Genomic DNA, 19,764 nt, shown 5'->3' on the forward strand with positions numbered 1-19,764 from the left:
AATTCAGCTTCTTTATAGCTATAGGAGACTGTCCCGTTGCTCCTTTCTATAAACTAAGAAAACATTGAATAGGAATGTAAATGAAGGTTAAATGTATTTTGCAGCTGTCTTGCTGAAAAGTAATCTTTTACAGGCTGACTGTAGCAATTGGAGGAACAGAGGGAAGAGGCAGCAGGCTATCCTGTTAGTTAAAGTTTCCTTGGTTCAAACTAGTATTTGTGCTAATCCTGTGAAAGGCACCCAGTTGCACAACTGAGGACTGCACCCAAAGATTTTTAAAAGAGTTAAAATCCACTGATGCTGCTGTACCTTCTGCAGAGCTGCTGCGTAACTGTGTTTCTCTGTAGTAAGTATTTTGTAGCCATGTAGTTGGTATTGTCCATGGTTTAAGACTTTCTCCTTTGAAACACACAAGCTGGTAATCAAATTTCCTTTCCAGGCCTGTTTATTTCATTTCTGAGGCCTCGGATATTACACCTAATCCTTTATCCTTAGTTTTTCAGGACTGCTGCTTACTCATCTCTGTCTAACTTTGTCTTGGCTGTTTCTCATCAACTTTTAATTGTTCTTTTAGTATCATTACCAAACATACTCTTGCCTTTCTTCCCTCCTGTTTGCCATTGAATGTTACCTCTGTGGCAACTGCAACAGTTCTGTGTGTGGGAGAGCATTTTAGAAAATTAACGGGTTCCCAGTTCTTTCTGTGAAAGCGCACAATGCGCCCAACAGGCGGCTCTCCAGGCTCCCTGCCAGCAGTTAAAATCACAGAACCATGGAGTGGTTTGAGTTGGAAGGGACCTCGAAGCCCACCCCATCCCACCCCGCCATGGGCACGACCCCCCCAGCAGCCCAGGCTGCCCCCAGCCCCATCCAGCCTGGCCTTGGGCACTGCCAGGGATGGGGCACCCACAGCTCCTCGGGGCAGCCTCAGCCAGGGCCTCACCGCCCTCAGAGGGAAGAATTTCCTCCTAATACTGAATTTAAACCTACTCTCTTATAGCTTAAAGCCATTACCCCTTGTTCTGTCACTGCCCACCCCTGACAAAGAGCCCCTCCCCAGCTTTCCCAGTTCCAGTTCTGGGCTCCCCAGTACAAAAAAAAGACAGGGATTTCCTGGAAAGAGACCAGCAGAGGGCTACAAAGATGATACAGGACCTGGAGCATCTCCTCTGTGAGGAAAGGCTGAGGGACCTGGGTCTGTTCAGCCTCAAGAAAAGAAGGCTGAGAGGGGATCTTATCAATGTTTACAAATACCTGAGGTGTGGGAGACAGAGGGATTTGGCCAACCTCTTGTCAGTGGTTTGTGGGGACAGGACAAGGGGCAGTGGCCACAAAATGGAGCCTGGGCAGTTCCGCACCAACACGCCAAAGAACTTCTTCCTGGGGAGGGTGCCGGAGCGCTGGGACAGGCTGCCCAGGGAGGCTGGGGGAGCTCCTTCTCTGGAGATATTCAAGGCCCGTCTGGACACCTGCCTGGGCAACCTGCTCTGGGAACTGCTTTGGCAGGGGGGTTGGACCCAGTGATCTCTTGAGGGCCCTTCCAACCCCTACAATTCTGTGATTCTCTGATTCCTGCAGCCCCTTTAGGTACTGGCAGGCCGCTGGAAGGTTTCCCCAGAGCCTTCTCTTCTCCAGGTTGAACACCCCCAGCTCTCCCAGCCTGTCCTCGTAGCAGAGCTGCCCTGGCCCCCATGTCCCCCAGACCCATCCCAAGGCCCAGGTCAGGCTGGGTGCAGCGCTGCAGGCAGTGAGGGCCGGGGGCCTCCCAGGCTGCGTCCCGCCCTGAGAGGGGGCGAAGCCATCTCACCTCCATCCAGATCCCTCCCTACCTTCTGTTCAGGTCTGTTCCTTGGGTCTGATAACCTACCTACAGGCTCAGCTCTTCCTTCTGACTCTGTGTCTAGTTGCTTACTGTATTTTTTTTTTCCCTTCACTCCTACTCCGTACTACTTTGCAGGAGGTAGATACAGCAGAACATACAAAAGGGTAACTAAGTCTTTCAGCACCTCTGAGTCATGTCCTTTTTGTCTTGCTTTAAAGAAAGCCTGTTCAATGTAGCCTGATTCTCCCAGTCCTCAAAAAGCAGGTAGGATAACGTGTTTAAAGGGCTTGAAACAAATGGAGGGAGGGAATGGGAAGAATGTGTCTAATGAAGAAAAAAGTTTTTCAGCATTAACTATCAAGTCAGTCCTGTTCATTTGGGATTGCTGTGCACGTGAGTCTTTGGATGATGCCAGTTATCCCCTATCAAACGGAGTGCATATTCTTAGCTGTTGTCACTGAGCATAAACTCGATGGTACCTGCGTTGTGCATCTCAGCTCCTGCTGGAAGCAGACACAGACCTGAGATGGTGGCGTACTGCCTCCTGCCTGCCCATGGTCAGAATCCATTCCACGGCATGGAAAATGGTGTCCTGTAGAGGATATAGCAAGCTTAAAACTTGGATTTATTCTCAGATGAGCAGAGATCAACTGTGTTCACAGAATCATAGAATGATTTGGATTGGAAGGGACCTTAAAAATCATCTAATTCCACCCCCCCACAAGGGGCAGGAACACCTCCTGCTAGACCAGGTTGCTCAAAGCCCCGTCCAGCCTGGCCTTGAACACTTCCAGGGGTGGGAATTTCCCTTGAACTAATGAGGGAAAACCATTACCCTTCAGTTTGATCCCAACAGCACAGGACAGCATTTGCTAAAGCCTGTTTAACAGTGATAGGGCACTTGTGAGAACGATGAAGGAAAAAACATGTTGAACTTCAGAATGACCTACCAAATTGTATTTGAAATGCTTGTCAGGGTGATCAGTTAGCATTCTAATTCAGTATTGATGATACTGATGGTAAATTAATCTTTTTATGTTTAGTGTATTCTTACCTTACAGAGGCACAAATGGAAATATTCTGAGCTCATGCTGAATTAGAATAGTGGGGCACTGAATGACCTCATAAATTCTTTGTCTCCGGTGGCAGAAGTCAGGAACTGCTTAGCTGTAGAAATCTGTGTGTTTGCATGTGTAAAATACAGGTCTTCTGACGAATCAGCTCCCAAGTTTCTGAAAGAGTTGAATAATAAGTTATTACTTGGGTTTGTTTGTAATTTGAGTCCGGTTTTATGTCCTGGATTAACCTCTAGAGCAGATCTTACTGGGATTCAGTGATCTGAAGGGCTGTGAAACTTGAAAGCTTGGTGCACAGTCTTTTTATTTTTTCATGCTTTTATCTGATGTACAATTAATTCTTAGTTTTGCATCAAGTGGCTGCTCCACAACTTTTCAGAAGTCGTTACCTGAAAGCCAGATTCTTCATTAATCTAATGCATGAAAAAGAGACATTTGCTAATGGCTTCCCCCAGAGTGCCTTTTTTACGTGCTGCTGTAGTAGACAAGAGTCTGTTGAGATAAAGTTGTGGTGACACTGAAAGGCAACAGAAGAAAAGAGCGCTCAGCCTGTTATGCCGGGAGGAATGCAGCTGTCCGTGCTTTGAGTTGCACAATGCTCGGTCAGTTGTAGCATGTGCATCTAATGCAGTTTTTCCCTGCCGTGCTGACATTCAGCCTCGTCACCTTGATCCGTCTCCATATGTTGTTCCCTCAGTCAGCTACTTTTGAGATGATTGATCTCAGACTTAGGTCATTTTTCAAGTTGCAGATCTTGTCAATCTGTCTGGCTCCACCTACATGCAGTGATTCAGCTCCTGATGTGCTGAAATATTCCCATAAGCCTTCCCACACACAAGTGAGGACTTTTTTATAGTTCTTCTCCAAGCTGCACCACCTCTTCTGCACCGCTCAGAGCGTGTATTTTTTGCATGATGTTTGCATGTGCTTGAAGAACAGTGCAGAAAGTCGAGTTTGATCTCCGAAAGAGTTAGAGGAACCACTTGCAGTCGTCCTCCAAAAGTATTTTCCCCACCTAAACCTTGGGTCCCGTTTATCGCATTTGGCTAATGTGCTGTGATTAAAAGGAAAGGAAACAAGTGTGGGGTTTTTCCTCCCCACCCCTCTATGTTCAGTATCTCCTCTTTTAGGGCTTGATCTTTATAGCACAATAAATATTCTAGCTAGGGCATTTTAACTTCTGCATTTGCACACTTGACCTGAAATAGACGTGGCTGTCACAGAATCACACTTGAGGGAGTTTTACTTGCATAGCTGTGGTGGTAATAATAACTTTGCTGTAGCTATATTGATCTATTTCACTGTGCAGAAAATGGCTCAATGTGCTGTTACACCTTTGCTGTGCTTTAGTACAGCATTCTTTAACTCCCTGTACGTACACAGGGGGCTGTACAGGTCACTCTGAGCGACATCCTTGTTCAGTGCTGGTCGGAGACCTGCTTCAGCTGATGACAACGCCTGCACCCCACTTACAAGCTACACAGAAAGTGCAGTAAGTCTCTCCTCACGTGATAGCTGTGGACAAAAAAAATGCCTGTTCTGTAAGCGTGGTGCCACGTGGAAAGTGAGCAAAGGAGGTTTGTGACCCGGAAAGCATCTCTGGGATCAGTTGTGGTAACTGGGACTGCCTGGCAAAGGATTACAGGCAGTGCAAAGCAGCAGAGGAGAGAGTGAATGGGACTGGATAGGAAATGGGGAAACCTTCTGGCATGGATTATAGAGGTGGGCTTGGAAGCAGCAAGTGAGGGCCTTCTCTTTTCAGTTGTGTTTAGGGAAGTTCAATCTGTATGGTTTTTTTTTTTTTTTTTTTTTTTTTCTTTTTTGTTAAAGAACTGGAGCTGTGCTGGAGAAATGGATTACATAGACAAATTCTTTGTTAACAAAGGCAAGGCTTTTAAAGACTTGCTCATTACTCAGGTTAAGAAAAAAGGCAACTTAGGGTCACAAATGAAATTAAGAATCTAAGGAAAGAAGAAAGCGTGAGCTAGTTCTGCTGAAAATGGAACAGATCATAGGCAGAGCATCTACGAACCAGGTTTGCCAAAAGCACTTTAAGAACTGGCAGCGTCTCTAAGTGTTGTTGGACTTGACGTAGTGAATTCCCAAGAGGACTGAGAGAGCACAGTGTAGGCAAAAATGACAGCGTTGGGAGCTGGTGGTGTAGCTGCTGGGGTGAGAGAGCCCACGTGCAGCGCTCCTGGTGGGGCTCGCAAGGTGCCGGGCTGGTGGCCCGTGGTGGTCAGCGCGCCGCGGGGTTTGCCTTGTGAGGACGTCAGGGTTGGTTCAGGCAGGTTCACAGCGCAGGGGGAGGCTCCTGCCTTGGTGCAGGCTGCCCGCAGAAGTTGAGAGGCAGAGGGTTAGGTGGTCGTTAATGAGTTTCCAATTTCTGTATATCGGAGAAGCTCAGAAGGGGGACGTACCATTTAACCGCAAGTAATGGAAAACCCACTATTTTTAGTAGTTCAGCGGGGTGTTTCAACTTAGTGAATTCAATATTTTGGGAAGTGAGAGGAGGGGATGTCTCTCAGCCAGCCTGTGTGGCTGAGATCTGCTGGTTTTGCCACATCTGTCCCTCGAGGAGAAGCCTCAGCCTGCAGCAGGGCGAGCTGTCCCTAACGCACTGGGAGTTGCCAGCCCATGGCACGGGGATGGGAAAGGGGAAGAGGAGGCTGAGGTGGGAGGAAGCAAGGAGATGTGCTCGTGCTGGTGCATCTCTGCAAGAGCTGAGGAGGTTGGGCAGACGCGGCCTGATCCTGGTGAAATGGAGCTGTGAATGCCTGGGGAAGGAGAAGTTGCAGCCGTCTCCTTTTTGCAGCCACCCAAGAAGAGCCGGCCAGCTCAAAACCAAGAAAGAGCTCTGAGGTGAAAGGAGGAAACTTCACATATTTTCCAGCTGCTGAAAATCCTTCATGGAAACATTTTACATTTAGATGGGTAGGTAAGAGGAATGGAAAGAAGGACGGGGGCAGTTCCCCATGGCTGTTATCTCGCTGAGAAGATGACATACAAGTTGAACCATCCGGAGTGTCAGAAGTATGGGGTGAAAGTCCATCCCTGTAGCACAGTCACCAACTGAAGGGCAAAATGTGGAAGCCGAGGGACTGCCCGTGTGTTTGGGCTGCTGGCTGGCAGGAGTTAATGTTTACAGGGCTCTGTGAAACGCAAACAGAGCGCGGCTGTTTGGAAGGGGGTTTCTGGACCAGACGCGGGTGGTGGTGCTCGCAATTAAAAACAACCCCAAGCTGCCTGGCTGAATTAGTCCCAAAGACAGTGCTTTGGGAAGGCAGTTACGTGAGAATGGAGAAAATGAAGCTTGAGAATGGGACCTGTGGAATCTGAGCAGGGAATCTGGGCATGTGAGGTAGCGGGTGACCTAACAATTGGTGCATTAGGGTGAGTTAGCGTGTCGTCACTGCCAGGAAGGGTTTCTTAAAGCTCCGTCTGTGGAAATTCCCTATAACCCCGTGGCCCAGGTGGAGAAAATGATTTGGGGGAAGTTGTTCTGCAGGGAGCTGGTCGGTGGGGGGCAGCCCTACAGCGACAGCGTGGTGGGCAGCAGTACGTTGGAAAATAACGGGGTTCTAACAAGCTCTTCCTTCTTCCCCAGTTACTCAACAAATTTCTTTCTCTACCTGAAGCCTGCTGCAGAACAGCTCCTACAGAGGTGGCAGCCAGGGGAGCTCCCAGAACTGGGGGCACAGCTGGGGAGCCCCCACACTGCACCCCTCGGCTGGCAGAGAGGAAAGGGGCTGGAAAGGAAAGCCGTGAGTTAGCCTGGGGGGGCAGGAGGTGTTTTATGCCTGGAGCCAGCCCTTTGGGGACCTCTGTGGGTGTCAGGGGCTGTAGGGCTGGAAGAGCAGCTGGGCTGGGAGCCCAGACCCTTGAATTTGTGACCATGGGGGCTTGACCTGGGCTGGCTGCCTGTGTTTGGGGGGGGGGCGGGTGGGCTGCGGCCGACCCTTTGCTGCTGTGTCCTCCGTCCTGGGGGAGAGGTGCCCCAGCAAATAAAGGGCTGTGCAGAGCTGGACCTGCTGCGTCCCTGCTGTCACTGCTGGGGGCTCCTGGGGGGACTGGGGGGGCTGGGGTGGGACTGGGGTCCTGAAGGCAGCCCCCAAGCTTGAGAGTCCTGCAGCCCTGGAGCACTGGGGTCCCGCATTGGGGGTCCCGAAGGCAGCCCCTAAGCTTGGGGGTCCCCGCACTGGGGTTCCCGCAGGCAGCCCCCAAGCCTGGCGGTCCCGGAGCCTCGGGCCCCAGCCCCGGGGGTCCCGCAGCCCCCCCCCCCGCCCACCTCCCCCATTCTTACATCGTGTTCCGGACCCTCCCCAGGCGGGGCCGGGCTCCGGCTCCCTCCAGCCCCCGGGAGGGTCCCCGCGGGGCCGTGGCCGTGGCCCCGGGGTTCAGCTCCCGGAGCCGGGGGGGGGGGCGGAGCCTCGATGAGAGTGGGAGTGGCCATAGAACGAGGGGGGCGGAGTCACGCGGAGGGGGCGGGGCCGAGGAGCGAGGGGCGGGGCGGAGCCGTGCGAGCGGCGAGGCGGAGCGCGAGGGAGGGGGCGTGGCTCCGTTAGGCCCCGCCCCTCCCCTTGCACGCGCAGGCGCGCGGCGGGGCGCGGCCCATTGTCGGGGCGGGGCGGGGCGGGGCCGAGGGGGGGGGCGGTGGCGGGGTGGGGGGGGGAGGGGGCGCAGAGCGGCGGCGGCGGCGTGCGGCGGGCACCGGGCCCCGGGCACCGGCACCGGCACCGCCCCGGCCGCTCCTCCCGCCGCCATGCCCGGCTCCATCTACCAGCCCGACGGCGGGCAGGCTGCCCGCGGCCCGCCCCGCTGCCTGGCGCTGCTCAGCCCTCCGCCACCGCCGCCGCCGCCCAGCGGGCAGGAACCGGAGCCCGAGGCGGAGCGGGAGGAGCAGCAGCAGCCGCCGCCAGCACCGCCGCCGGACGAAGCGGCCGCCCTGCGGTTCGCCCTGTCGCAGCTGTCGCTGCTGGGGCTGGACGAGGCGGCGGGGGAGGCTCTGGAGGAAGCGGAGCCCGGCGAGGCTCGGGGAGGCCACCGGGGGAGCGGGGGCAGCCCCCCGCTAACCGGCACCGCCTCCCCCCCCCCTCCTCCTCCTGCTGCTGCTGCCGCTGCTCTTCCTCCCCCCCCTCCTCCTCCTCCTCCTCCTCCTCACCCTCACCACCCCCACCCCCACCCCCCCCATCCCGGCGTTTTCGGGCCCTTCGCCCCGCCGCTGCCGCTGCCCGAGCAGATGAGCATCCTGGGCGGCAGGAAGAAAAGCGTCAACATGACCGAGTGCGTGCCCGTGCCCAGCTCCGAGCACGTCGCCGAGATCGTGGGACGCCAAGGTAACGGCCCCGGGACCCCCCCCCCTCGGGACATCCCCCCCCTGACCCCGCTCCCACCCTCGGGGACCGGCCCCGGGGGATGCCCGGAGCCGCCCCCCCCCCTCTCGGTGCCGCTCCGCTCCCCCCGTTTGGGTTTTTCTTGAATTCTTGCTTTGTCCCCTCCCCTCCGATTTGGGTCACTTTTCGGGCTTTGTCTCTTTTTTTCCCCTCGAAGCGGCGCGGAGGCGGAAACTTGACGGCAATAAATCCCTGCCCCCCCCCCCGCCCCCCCCCCCAAAAAAAAAAAAACACATACAAAAAAAAAAAAAAAAAAAAAAAAACAACTCTTCCTGGCGGCACCCGCTCGCCTCGGGGCTTTTACGAGCGAGCTGCGATTTTTAGGGGAGGGGGGGGAAAATTAAAAAAAAAAAAAAATAAAAGCAAGGGTAAATATGAATTAAAGCACGTAGGCCAGCACGGGCGGAATAAACGCCTGGCGCGTAGGGAAAGTTCTCGGGATGGCTGGACTTCTCGCAAGTCGGTGGCAGCGGGGTGGGTAGGGACGGGCACGGCCTGCGGGGAGAGCCTTGATTTTATTTTAGCCCAGAAACCTCCCCCCCCCCCACCACCACACCCTCCCGTCTCTGCCCCCTTCGCCCTGCGCTAACGCCGGGCGTTTCGGAGCCCGCGGCCAAAGGGCGCCCATCGGATGGATCCGCTGGTGGAAATAGGTGAAACTCCCCAGATTTGGAGCAGTTTGGGGCGGGGGGGAGCTCAGCTCGCTGGGATCTGTCACAAAAGGACACCCGGGCACGCCTCAGCCCTGGGCGTGTGTGTGCCAGGCGTGGGCTTTGTCTCGAGGAAATCCCAAATAGCCGTTTCCCCGAGTTGCACCTTGAAGGAAAAAGCCCCCCGGTAAGGAAATAAAAAGTAAAATTTAAAAAAAAAAAAAAAAAGACAGAAAGGGGGGTAAAAAAAATAAAATAAAAAGGAAGGGAGCTGCTCCCGCAGAGATCCAGGTGGAGCTGGGTCCTGGGGCTGCTCGCGCCCCGACCTGGGGGCGTTTTGGTGCCTCTCGCCTCTCCCGCTGCCCCCAGCCCCGCTGCCCCGGCCCCGTCCCTCCCGGAGGGGCTCGGCGCGGGGGTCCCGGGGGGCATTTTATCGGCGGGGAAGCGGGGCGCTGGGCAGCCTCATTGTTCTCTTTGTTAGCCCGAGCCACGCTGCGATGAGCGTGGTGACATCATGCTCTGCGCTTCCCATTGGCCTGCGCTGCCTCCCCGCCAGCCGCGCTCCCGGCCGGCCCCAACTTTTCCACCGCGCACCCCTCGCCGGCACACCGGGAGGCCCAGCCCGGCACAACGGCACCGCCGAGCCCGGGACGTCGCCGGCGGCTCGAGGAGAGGGGAGAGGAGCGCCGCGGGGAGAGCAGCGCGCTCCGCTCGGGATGCGGGCGTGGATTCGGCTGCGTGGCGAGGGGCTCGCGGCCCCCCGGGGGTCCCTCGGTGGTTGGCGATCCCACGGTGAGGTCCGTGCCTCCGCTGGGAAGCGTCTTCGTGGGTGGGTTGGGTGAACCCGACTTTGTCCAGGTGTCCTGCCTCCGGCAGCACCCGGCCTCGGGGTGGCTTCTGCTCCCCGAGGAGCTCGCCGTGTGCCCGGGTACCCGCACACCTCGCGTGGAGCTCAGGGTGCTCGTGGAGCCCCGTGGGGCTGCAGGGAGAGATGCTTGGCGCTACGTCGAGGTGGGGTGAGTGGGGTGCTGCTGCGGGGTTTGGGGGGACACGGTGCCAGTGATGGGCCGTGGGTGCCCCAGCCCGCCCACAGCACCCGTCCCCATGGGATTTGCTCCGTGGGTGCCTTTGGCTCCCTGAGGATGCTGCGGCCCCTTTGTGCTGGGGTTTTGGTGTGAGGAGGGGTCAGCGTTTGGCACCCTGTGTTTCTGCTGGCAGGGGGCTGCTGTGGTATATAGGGGCTGGTTCAGCAGCACGTGGGGGCACAGGGGTGTCACCGGGGTGTCTCTGTGCTCCTGCTGTGCTCTGCTTCCTCCAGCGCTGCTGGCAGCTGCTCTAAGTCAGGGAAGTGCAAGGCCATTGCAGCACCGGGGGCTTTAAACTGAGCAGAGCCCTTCCTCCTCGGGGCTCCTGTGCCTCGTCCTCCCATGTCAGCGCTGGCACCGTGTCCCTCAGGTCCCCAGGTCCCCCTGTGGGTGCAGCAGTGTGCTGCGGGTGTCCCCTGGGGGGGCACCAAGCCTGGGGTGCTTTGCAGTGTCCGCGGTCGTTCCAGCAGCGAGCCGTGCTGTGGGCTCAGGTTGGGTCCCACCGAGCCATGTCCCCGTTGCTCTCATTTCTCCTGTGCCTGCTTCCATCCTGAGCACCCAGCCCGGCCAAGAGCCTGCAATGGGCTCTTGTGGTGCCACGCGTGGGCAGGGACCAGGATCCCTGGTGGCTGAAAGGCTCGGGAGGCTTTGTCACCTCCCCGCCACCCGGGCTCTGCTCCCTGCCTCCCGTCCCCTCAGCTCCGCCGCAACAAAAGAGGCAGCGCCATCAGAAATGTGTGTCCCAAAGGTGCTGCCCTGGGGCATCGCTGGTGGCTCTGGGGTGATGCTCGGCTGCGGGGCCGAGCCCGCAGGGTCCCCGCGTCCCCGGCCAGGCGATGGCTGGAGCGGGAGGGCTGCGCTCACGAGCGGTGAGGTGCAGGTGCTGAGCATCTCTGCGAGCTGGGGGTGGGTGTGTGCACCTGACGGCACCTCGTGTGCTGGAGCAGCTCTTGGGGTGCTTTGGGGACCCGTCTCCTGTCCCCAAGGCCCAGCAGTGCCTCTGCCCGTGCTGCTTATCGGGGTGGAGGCAGGTCCCGTAGGCAGGCAGTGCTGTCCCCATCCAGCCGGCGCGAGGCTGTCCCATGGGCTGCTGCGTGACAGAGGGCGTTGGCTGGGATTTCTCCAATTCCTCCTTTTTCTTTGATTTCTCTCCTCCAGACCTGCTAAGTTACACCTTTCCCGAAGGGAGCAGCAGCTCAGGAAGCAAACCTTTGCTGCACAAAGCACCTCAGTGTTGTGTCGGCTGGGCCGGAGGCTGTGGCTGCAGCCCCTCATGTCCAGCCCGGCTTCGGTGGCGGCGCGGTGCCTGCCTGCATCCGAGGCCCTTCTCGTCCCTGCCCACACCGCTCCCGAAAGGCAGCGTGGCCGGGCAGGATTACGTGGTCATGCCTTCGCGTGCAAGCCCATTCATGACTCTTGCCGTGGGAGGGACTGTCTCCAAAAAGCGCTGTGGGCATTGATCGCGTTCTGCTCTTTCCAGCCAGCAGAAGTAGGGCGGTGACGTGAAGGTGATCGAAGCCGTGCCGGGGAAAGGGGAGGCTGGGGCACGGGGCGGGCTGGCTGCTGGAGCCCCAAGCCCCGTGCGGGCATTGCTGTGGGGTCTGTGCCCAGCAGCGTGTGTCCTGGGGGCTGCCGGAGCATCCCGAGGGCTTGGGGCTCTGCTTTTGGCTCTGCCCCGTGCAGCTTCGCTGCCTGGTTCCACTTCCCCGCTGCGACGTGCGGGCATTTCTCAGCTCTGTGCAGGATTTTGGGAAGTTGCTGTTTATAGGAGACGCTGGGATGCTTGAAGGGGAGATGCAGGAAGGATGAAATGCGGCCGCTCTCCTCCCTGCCGGAGTGCAGCGGGTGTTTCGGTGCTTGGAAAATGTACAGAGAGACTGTGGGCCTCATTTTTTGAGCCAGCCCCAGCGTCTGCAAACCAACCTGCGGCGTTTGGCTGGGCCTGCCGGTGAGCCCCTCACCGTGCCATCCTCTGCCCGCCGTGCCACGTCCTTTCGGCTGGCCCGGCCACCTCCTGCTGCCTCGTCTGATCTGAGCAGAGCCAGAAAGTCCTGGGGTTGGCAGCGCGGGTTGGGCCGGTCGCTGAAGGCTCTGCCTCTGGATCTTGGCTCTGGCACCAGCTCCCTCCTCTCCGTCTCGTGGCGAGGAGCCCAGCCTCCCTGCCTCGCTTTCCCCGGAGTCTGGAGAAGAAACAAAGGTGTGAGGTGCCCGCCTCCCGCAGAGCTGTTGTGAGGGAGAATTAATTACTGTTTGCAGAGAGGTGGAGAGAAGCGCTCAGCAAGAGGGGAGAAGAGATGCGGCGGAGGAGCAACGTGTGCTTCTCCACGTCTGGTCCTGGTGCTGTTCGCCCGGACCAAAGGGGGCTCCGTGGTGCAGGGTCGGAGGCGAGGAAGTGCTGAGGAAGAGGAAGGCCGAGGTCTTGGAGGCTCTGCAGGCAGCAGTCCTGCTGGTTAACGCCACCAGGGACTCCTTCAGAGAAGCCCGGTTGTCCCCTGGGTTTTCATAGCTCAGGGTTGGGGCACCACAAGCCAAAGCTCCTCGTGCAAACGGAGACGTGGCCTGGTCACCGGCCAGGGAGCCAGCTGGCGTTGTCCTCCTCACGTGGAGGGGCCACACCGTGTCCCAGCGGGCTGTGGCCGGGCTGTGCTTGGGACCAGCGAGCAGATCGGCCGTGTGCCGCGTGCCGTGGTGGGTTTCTTGTCTCCTGCCCAGATGACTCTGGGAGTGTGGAGGATGGCGAGGTGCCTCCCATCCCACTCTGCAGGTTTCGTGGGCACCTGCGATGCTCACAGCCCCGAGCGGCGTGGGGCTGCTGGCAGAGGGCCGGGGCCTCGTTGGCGGTGCCGTGCGAGGGTGCCCTGAGCGAAAAACCCCCCTTGGTGGGTGCCACCATGGCGATGATCCCCCGGGTTCTGTTCTTGTAACCTGCTAGCGAGGGGCAGCCCCGTGGGCAGGTGCCATGGGCGCATCCGTGGGGCTGGCAGAGGGCGGCTCGTAGATGGAGGGTGTGGAGACTGCGGGTTGGGAGCGTTTTGGAGAGCAGCCTCCAGCTTGCGTCCTGCCGCTGCCGTTTGCAGGCAGTCAGGGCAGGACTCCGGTGCAAGGGGCTTTGCCCCGTGGCTGTCACCTGGTGGGGGTGCGCGTGGCAGACCCCTGGAGCGAAGGTGCTGGCTGGCAGCATCACGGGGCCGTGGGTTGTTGTGAAATAGGGCCCACGGGGCGCCGAGCTGTCCCCAAGAGCCGTAGCTTGGAGACAGAGCAGCTCCTGGGGCTGGCGGGGATGTGTCGGGAAGGGATCTGTGCGGGCTGCAGCTCCCCAGGGTCTGCCCCCCTGTTTTGTTGGGTTGGTTTTTTTTTTTTGGATCCGAAACACACTTTTAAAGCCACCTTATTTATAGACTCGTAGCAAAGTCTGGCACCTTGTTTTCCTCCTCCCTCATAATTACTGCTGCGCGTCGGCCACCCCAACAAGCTAAACCCTGGGAACGCCGACCGCTGCCACGTGGCTGGGGCTCGGTGCTGGGTCTGGGGCGAGGGCTGGCGACACCGCAGGACGCCCGGACCTCCCCGCAGCCCCCGTCCCGCACGGCCCCCGCCCGCTGGGGTTGCGCTGTGCGGACTCGAGATGGATGCGGCCATCTGGGATGGAGGCTTGCGCAGCGCGCTTGGGTGGGGGCGTGTTGAGACTGATCTAAAATAGCTCGTACTGGTACAGAGCATTCCCCCAGTTGCAGGTTGTGGGTGAAACCATGTGTGGTGCGCGGTCTGAGGCCGCCGGGCTCAGTTGGGGTCCCCCAGGCGGGCTGCGGGGTGCTCGGCACGAGCGCTTTGGCACCTCCCAGAGCCCCCTGGGGAGGAGCAGGATCAGCTCAGCCACCTCACCAGGGAGAGGGTTTGCTGGGATCTGTGCCAGTGCAAGGCTGGGTGTCCTCTCCAGCCCCCAGGACTCGCAGACCCATGGTTCACTGTGCAGCGTGGGTTTAAACGTGGTCCTGAATCTGAGCCCGGGGAAGCTGCCCATCTGCCGGTGGTGGCCGTGACCTTCAGAGCACCGCAGCTGCCACCCGCTGCTCGGGCAGCCCCACAGCCAGCAGCTGCCAGCCCCGTTTCTCTGGCTTAGGTGGAGTTTTGGGACCAGGGACGGATGCAGCCAGTCCCCAGCCGGTCCCTGCAGCTGCTCGGGGCCGTGGGGCTCTCCCGGTGCCCGTCCCAGCAGCGAGCACTTCTCTGACATCCCCGTGGTGCCCGTCTGTGAGTGCTCGTCTGCTCATCACGCCAGGCTCCTCGCATGGAGCCGTGAGAGCACTGTTCCTGCACAGGCACGGAGGTGGCCGCGGGTGAGCAGCTTCCCCAGCCCCTGCCTCGGGTGCTCGATCGCTCAGAAACCCCCGTGCGGCTCCGCGAGCAGCTCTCGGTGTGCCCCCAGGGGCCGTTGTCACCGAGCAGCTCCCAGAACTGCTGGCAGCTTTTGATAGCTCCTTGTCTTGAAATCACTTTTCCGATCGAAGAACAGTTTCAGATCTCAGCTGCAGGGATGGCATCCGGGCAGGGGGGACCAGCAAAGCGCCCTGCAGCTCTCAGGGGGGCAGATCCTGCCTGCTGCCCCTGTGGATGTCACTTCAGTGCCACCGTGTCCCCGGAGGGGGCTGGAAGGAGGGTGCTGGCAGCTATGTGGGGTCTCAGGACACCAAACATGCTGCGTTCCCCCAACCAGAGCACCTGTCCCCGCAGCAAGCGACACCCTCAGAGCCTTGCTGCTGCCTCCAGCATTTTGGGAGAGTCTCTGTGGGCTCCCGCGGGCTTGGTGCAGCTCTCCCCACCCCGAGCCCCCCCAAATGGTGCCAGGTGGTTTTAGCACAGATTTATTTCCCCGCCATACCCCAGAGCAGGGTGTGAGCATCCCTCTGCTCCACTTTACGGCATCGCCTGGGCTTGAGGTGCCCCTCTCCATAACCAGGTTGAGCGTCACCTCGGGGGAGCAAGCCCCCTGCTTGGTGCTGCTGACACCGCCTGTGCCGGCCTCGTGCTGCCAAGACGTGGAGCAGGGAGGGAGCTTGCAGCAGGTGCTGGAATAAATCTGGGAGGGCAATGTGGGGCTGCCAGGCTCCCTGCTCCAGGCAGCCTCGCCAGGACTGACACATGCTTGTTTAAAAAAAAAAAAAAAAAAAAAAAAAAAGGTGTCTTTGATGGTTGCTCGTTCTGCCCTGCCCTGGTGACTGGGCCATTGCTTTCCCCACCCCTGTGCTGCCCCCAGCCATAAATACACCTTCCAGTTGTTGTCCTAAATTAGGAAAAGCCCAGACAAACCCTTCTCCACCCACATTCTTCCTCTGCAAGCTCCCGCAGCCGCTCAGTGGCTTTCCCATCTCCAGGAGCCAGCGTGGGACCGGGCAGCCCCGTGCTGAGCCCTGCTGCAGGAAGGCTGAGCCTGGGCGGGTGCTAATCCCCGGGGCAACACACGGCAAGAGGGGCTCGAGGTGGTGGATTGCAACAAGTGCTTGGAGGTGGCCTCCAAAGACACTTGGTGTTTTTGTGAAGTCCCAGCCTGTAGCTGGTGGCTTTGCTGTGTCCCCAGTTGTGCCTGGTCGCTTCTCTCTCTGCCCCAGAGCCGGGCTGCTGGCACAAGCCACAGTTTTTTGGAGGTGGTGTCTGGACAGGCTGGCTTCGTACCCCCTCAGTTCCCCCTGGACGTGGCAAACAGGGCTCAGTGCAGCCACAGAGCGGGGTGTGACACCCAGAACGGCCGCCGCTCGCTGATTTTGACAGCTTTTTAACTTTCAATTATTCATGACACTTAATGCCCTGCTGAGCACGCTGGTCTCCAGGAACAGCGCAGCCTGTCAGGGCTCTGCTCGCTGGCGGCAGTGCCGAAAGGGAGCCGAGCGTGGGTCGGTGCCCCTGCGTGGGACAGGGCTGCCCGGCTGTCCTGCTCCAGCCCTGGCCCCGGCTGCATCGCGGCAGCCTCCCGGGGCTCTGCTTTTTGCAGCCTCGCTGCTGGCAGAGCAGCCCTGCCCTCCCACGGGGCAGGAGGAGGAGCGATGCCCTGAGCCAGCCGGGTGCTCGCAGCCGCCGTGTCTGCGTCCGCGAGCAGCCGAGCCCTCCCTGGTGCCGTGCAGCAATTTTGTGGGTTATCAGCAGGGGTCTGCAGCAGCCGAGTTGGCGGAGGGCAGGGATGGGCTTTGGGCTCCGTTCCTGCAGCCTCCGTCCCCACAGGCTCCCAGCTTTGCTTCGGGTGTGATGTGCAGCGGGTGCTTGGTGAAGCGTGGGCAGAGCCGGAGCGAGCAGCGGGGCTGGGAGGGTGCTGCAGGGACAGGGGCTCAGCCGGGTGGGAGCAGAGGGCCGGGGCTCAGCTGGGCTGTGCGAGGCACCAAACCCCAGGCTCCTGTTTCCCAGCACGGGCTCTGCCCGCTGAATCACGCTCCTGGTGCGGGGCGAGCAGGTCTTTCCAGAAACAGGAGTGCTGGCAGCCTGTCCCTCATGCAGTGTCCCTGCGTTGGTGTCCCCTGTGTCCCTTCAGGGAGGAATTAGGGAGGAAGCGAGGAGGGGGTGCTGGTGCTTGGCTCCCCCTTCCCTCCACATCCATCCCCGCTGCCTTTGGGCACGGCTGGGGCTGTTTCCCGGTGTTGGCAGCTGGTGCAAGGTGCGGGCAAACCAGCAAGAGCCCTTTCCAGGGGTGTCTGTGCTGCTGCTGCAGAGCTGGGGGACCTGCTGGGACCTGCTGGGACCTGCTGGGTCCCGCTGGGTCCCGCTGGGTCTGCATCTCCCCCCCAGGCGGTGAGCAGGGGTCCCCGTGGGGTCTCGCCTTTGACGTGATGTTTCTTTTCCGCTCTCGCTCTGCAGGCTGCAAAATCAAAGCCCTGCGTGCCAAGACCAACACGTACATCAAGACGCCGGTCAGGGGCGAGGAGCCCGTTTTCATCGTGACCGGGAGGAAGGAGGACGTGGAGATGGCCAAGAGGGAGATCCTCTCGGCCGCCGAGCACTTCTCCATGATCCGGGCGACGCGCAACAAAGTGAACGGGCTGACGGGCGCCATGCAGGGGCCCCCCAACCTGCCGGGACAGACCACCATCCAGGTGAGGGTCCCGTACCGCGTGGTGGGGCTGGTGGTGGGCCCCAAGGGAGCCACCATCAAGCGCATCCAGCAGCAGACGCACACCTACATCGTGACGCCCAGCCGGGACAAGGAGCCCGTCTTCGAGGTGACGGGCATGCCCGAGAACGTGGACCGGGCCCGGGAGGAGATCGAGGCGCACATCACCATGCGGACAGGCTCCTTCATCGACGTCAACGCCGACAACGACTTCCACACCAACGGCACCGACGTCTGCCTCGACCTGCAGGGCGGCGCGGCCGTCTTGTGGGCCAAGGCCCCGCACCCTGCCCGGCGCCCCGCCGCCGCCCTGCGCAACGACAGCCTCAGCTCCCTGGGCAGCGCCTCCACCGAGTCCTTCTACAGCGGGCGGGTGGCGGACGCCAGCCCCACCAGCCCCTACAGCACCAGCAGCGGCTTCGCCTTCAGCGAGCCGCCGGCCTCGCTGGGCTCGGAGGAGTGCGACTTCGGCTTCGACTTCTTGGCCCTGGACCTCACGACGCCCACCACCATCTGGTCGCCCTTCGAGCGCGCCGCCAACCCCCTGCAGGCCTTCAGCGGCTGCTCCTCCTCCGTCGGCGGCTCGCAGAGACGCGGCAGCGGGGCGGCCACGCCGCGCCACTCGCCCACCCTGCCCGAGAGCGCCGGCGGGGCGCTGGAGCACCCCTTGGCCCGCCGCATCCAGAGCGACCCCGTCAGCACCTTGTCCTGGCTGCCCACCCAAGGCTCGCTCTCCTCCTTCTCCACCAGCACGGGCTACTCCTCCTCCTCCTCCCTGCCCGGCAGCATCTCGGCCGCCTCGGGCTCGCCCACCGACTCGAGCAGCTCCGACGGGCACCGCAAGAGCTCCCGCGAGTGCATGGTGTGCTTCGAGAGCGAGGTGATCGCCGCCCTGGTGCCCTGCGGCCACAACCTCTTCTGCATGGAGTGCGCCATGCGCATCTGCGGCAAAGCCGAGCCCGAGTGCCCCGCGTGCCACACGCCGGCCACCCAAGCCATCCACATCTTCTCCTAGCCGGGGCCGGCCAGCCGGGGCGGTCAGCCCTCCCCCCCCCTCCCCCCCAACACAGCTTTTTAAGGACTTTAAACTGTTGGAATCAACCTTTTTATTTAACGGATCAGACTGGGGGCGCGGGGGGGGGGACAGAGATGCTATTTCTCTTGCTGGATGGAAGCCGGAGGGCAGGATCGTGGGGAGGGAGGGGCGGACAGAAAAAAAAAAAAATAAAGGGGTCGGGAGGGGTGGGGAGAAAGGGGTGGACGAAGACGACGAGGAAGAGGGGCGCAAAACCGCAGAGAGGAGCAAAATCAAATGTTTACAGAATAGCTTTAACTCTTAACCCGGCTGTGGCGGCTGGGAGGAGAAAGCCCAGCTGTTCTTCAACAGTCCTTTCCAAATAACAGTATTCAGTTTGCAAAGTTAAATAAACAGAAAGAAAAGGTCCGGTTGCACTTTTTATTTTAGGACACGCAAGGGTTGTCTTTTATTTTTTTAAAAGCATTCTATTATTATTATAATTTTTTTGTTGTCGTTCTTTTTGTATGTAGTTATTTTTTTGGATGATTCTTGACGGTTCTATAAAAATATATATATTTTTTTTGTAACACAGGTCTTATCTTCTATTTTGCCAATGTGAAAACTGCCCAAAACGCGCATTACGAGAGGCTGGGGGTCCCGGGCGGGGGCTGGAGGGGGCACGGTGGACACGTCACGTCGCAAAAACCTGACAGATTTCTATCTCCTTTTTATTTCACGGTCGTTTTTGTGTTTGTTTTTTTTTTTTAGTTTTATTTTTTTATTTTTTACCTCTTTATGTATATGTAGGGAATTTATAGGAAAATATGTACTTTATTGAATAAATTTTAAAAACTAAAATATATTTTATTTTAAAAAGAAAATAACGGACCTTTAACCTTACATGGCTAAAGTACTGATTATATATTTGCTGAGCTGACTTGACGGTTATGAAAATTGTATCAAGAGTTTTATTTTTTGACTTCAAAGCCTTCTTAATAAAGACTTTTTACTATATACGAACCCATGTGCTGCCTCCACTGCATCGCTGCCCACAGCGTCTCGGCACCGGGCTCCTTGGGCACGGCTGTCCCACAGCACTCCCGTCTGTCTGTCTGTCTGTGTCCCCACTTGGTGATCCCCGGGGTGGTTTGGCCGGGTTTTGGGACCAGTTTGGGGAGGAAAAAACAACTAAAGGTTGCCCAGCACCTGCTGTCTCCCTGGCTTTTGGGGCCTAGGCCGGTGTCCGCAGGGTGCGCACGGCGCGAGCCCACCTATGGGATTCATTAACGAGCTGCGTGGCACTGATGGACCTCGAGTGAGCGGGGATTAATTTTTGCATCAGCAAACATCCCTGTTGCACTGTCCTACAGGGGGACAAGGCTCCCCTCCTCCCATTTGCCCAGCAGAGCGCCCCGTGGGATTGCTTCAGAGCACAGCAGGCGGGTGCCTGGGGCAAGAGCGGGGTCCCAAGGGGATGTTGCCACGGGGTGAATTGTCCCCATCCTGGCCAGCACCCCCGCTTTGTCCCCAGGGCTGCTCGCTGTCCCCTACCTCTTACCCTGCCTGGGCAGCCCCTCATCCCCCTGTCCCCAGCTGCCAGGCCAACCCCATGGCCTCATCTTGGTCA

General features: G+C 58.9%; 1 protein-coding gene across 1 annotated transcript; it reads left to right on the forward strand.

The window, feature by feature from the left end:
- Window positions 1-7,607: 7,607 nt before the first annotated feature.
- MEX3D (mex-3 RNA binding family member D) lies at window positions 7,608-18,306 on the forward strand. The gene is made up of 2 exons (XM_082780269.1): window positions 7,608-8,234; window positions 16,867-18,306. Exons 1-2 carry the CDS (start codon window positions 7,661-7,663, stop codon window positions 18,132-18,134), a joined length of 1,842 nt encoding a protein of 613 aa, XP_082636395.1. The 5' UTR covers window positions 7,608-7,660; the 3' UTR covers window positions 18,135-18,306.
- Window positions 18,307-19,764: the final 1,458 nt, after the last annotated feature.

Source organism: Aythya marila, assembly GCF_965140915.1.
Source record: "Aythya marila genome assembly, chromosome: 27".
Classification (NCBI taxonomy): domain Eukaryota; kingdom Metazoa; phylum Chordata; class Aves; order Anseriformes; family Anatidae; genus Aythya; species Aythya marila.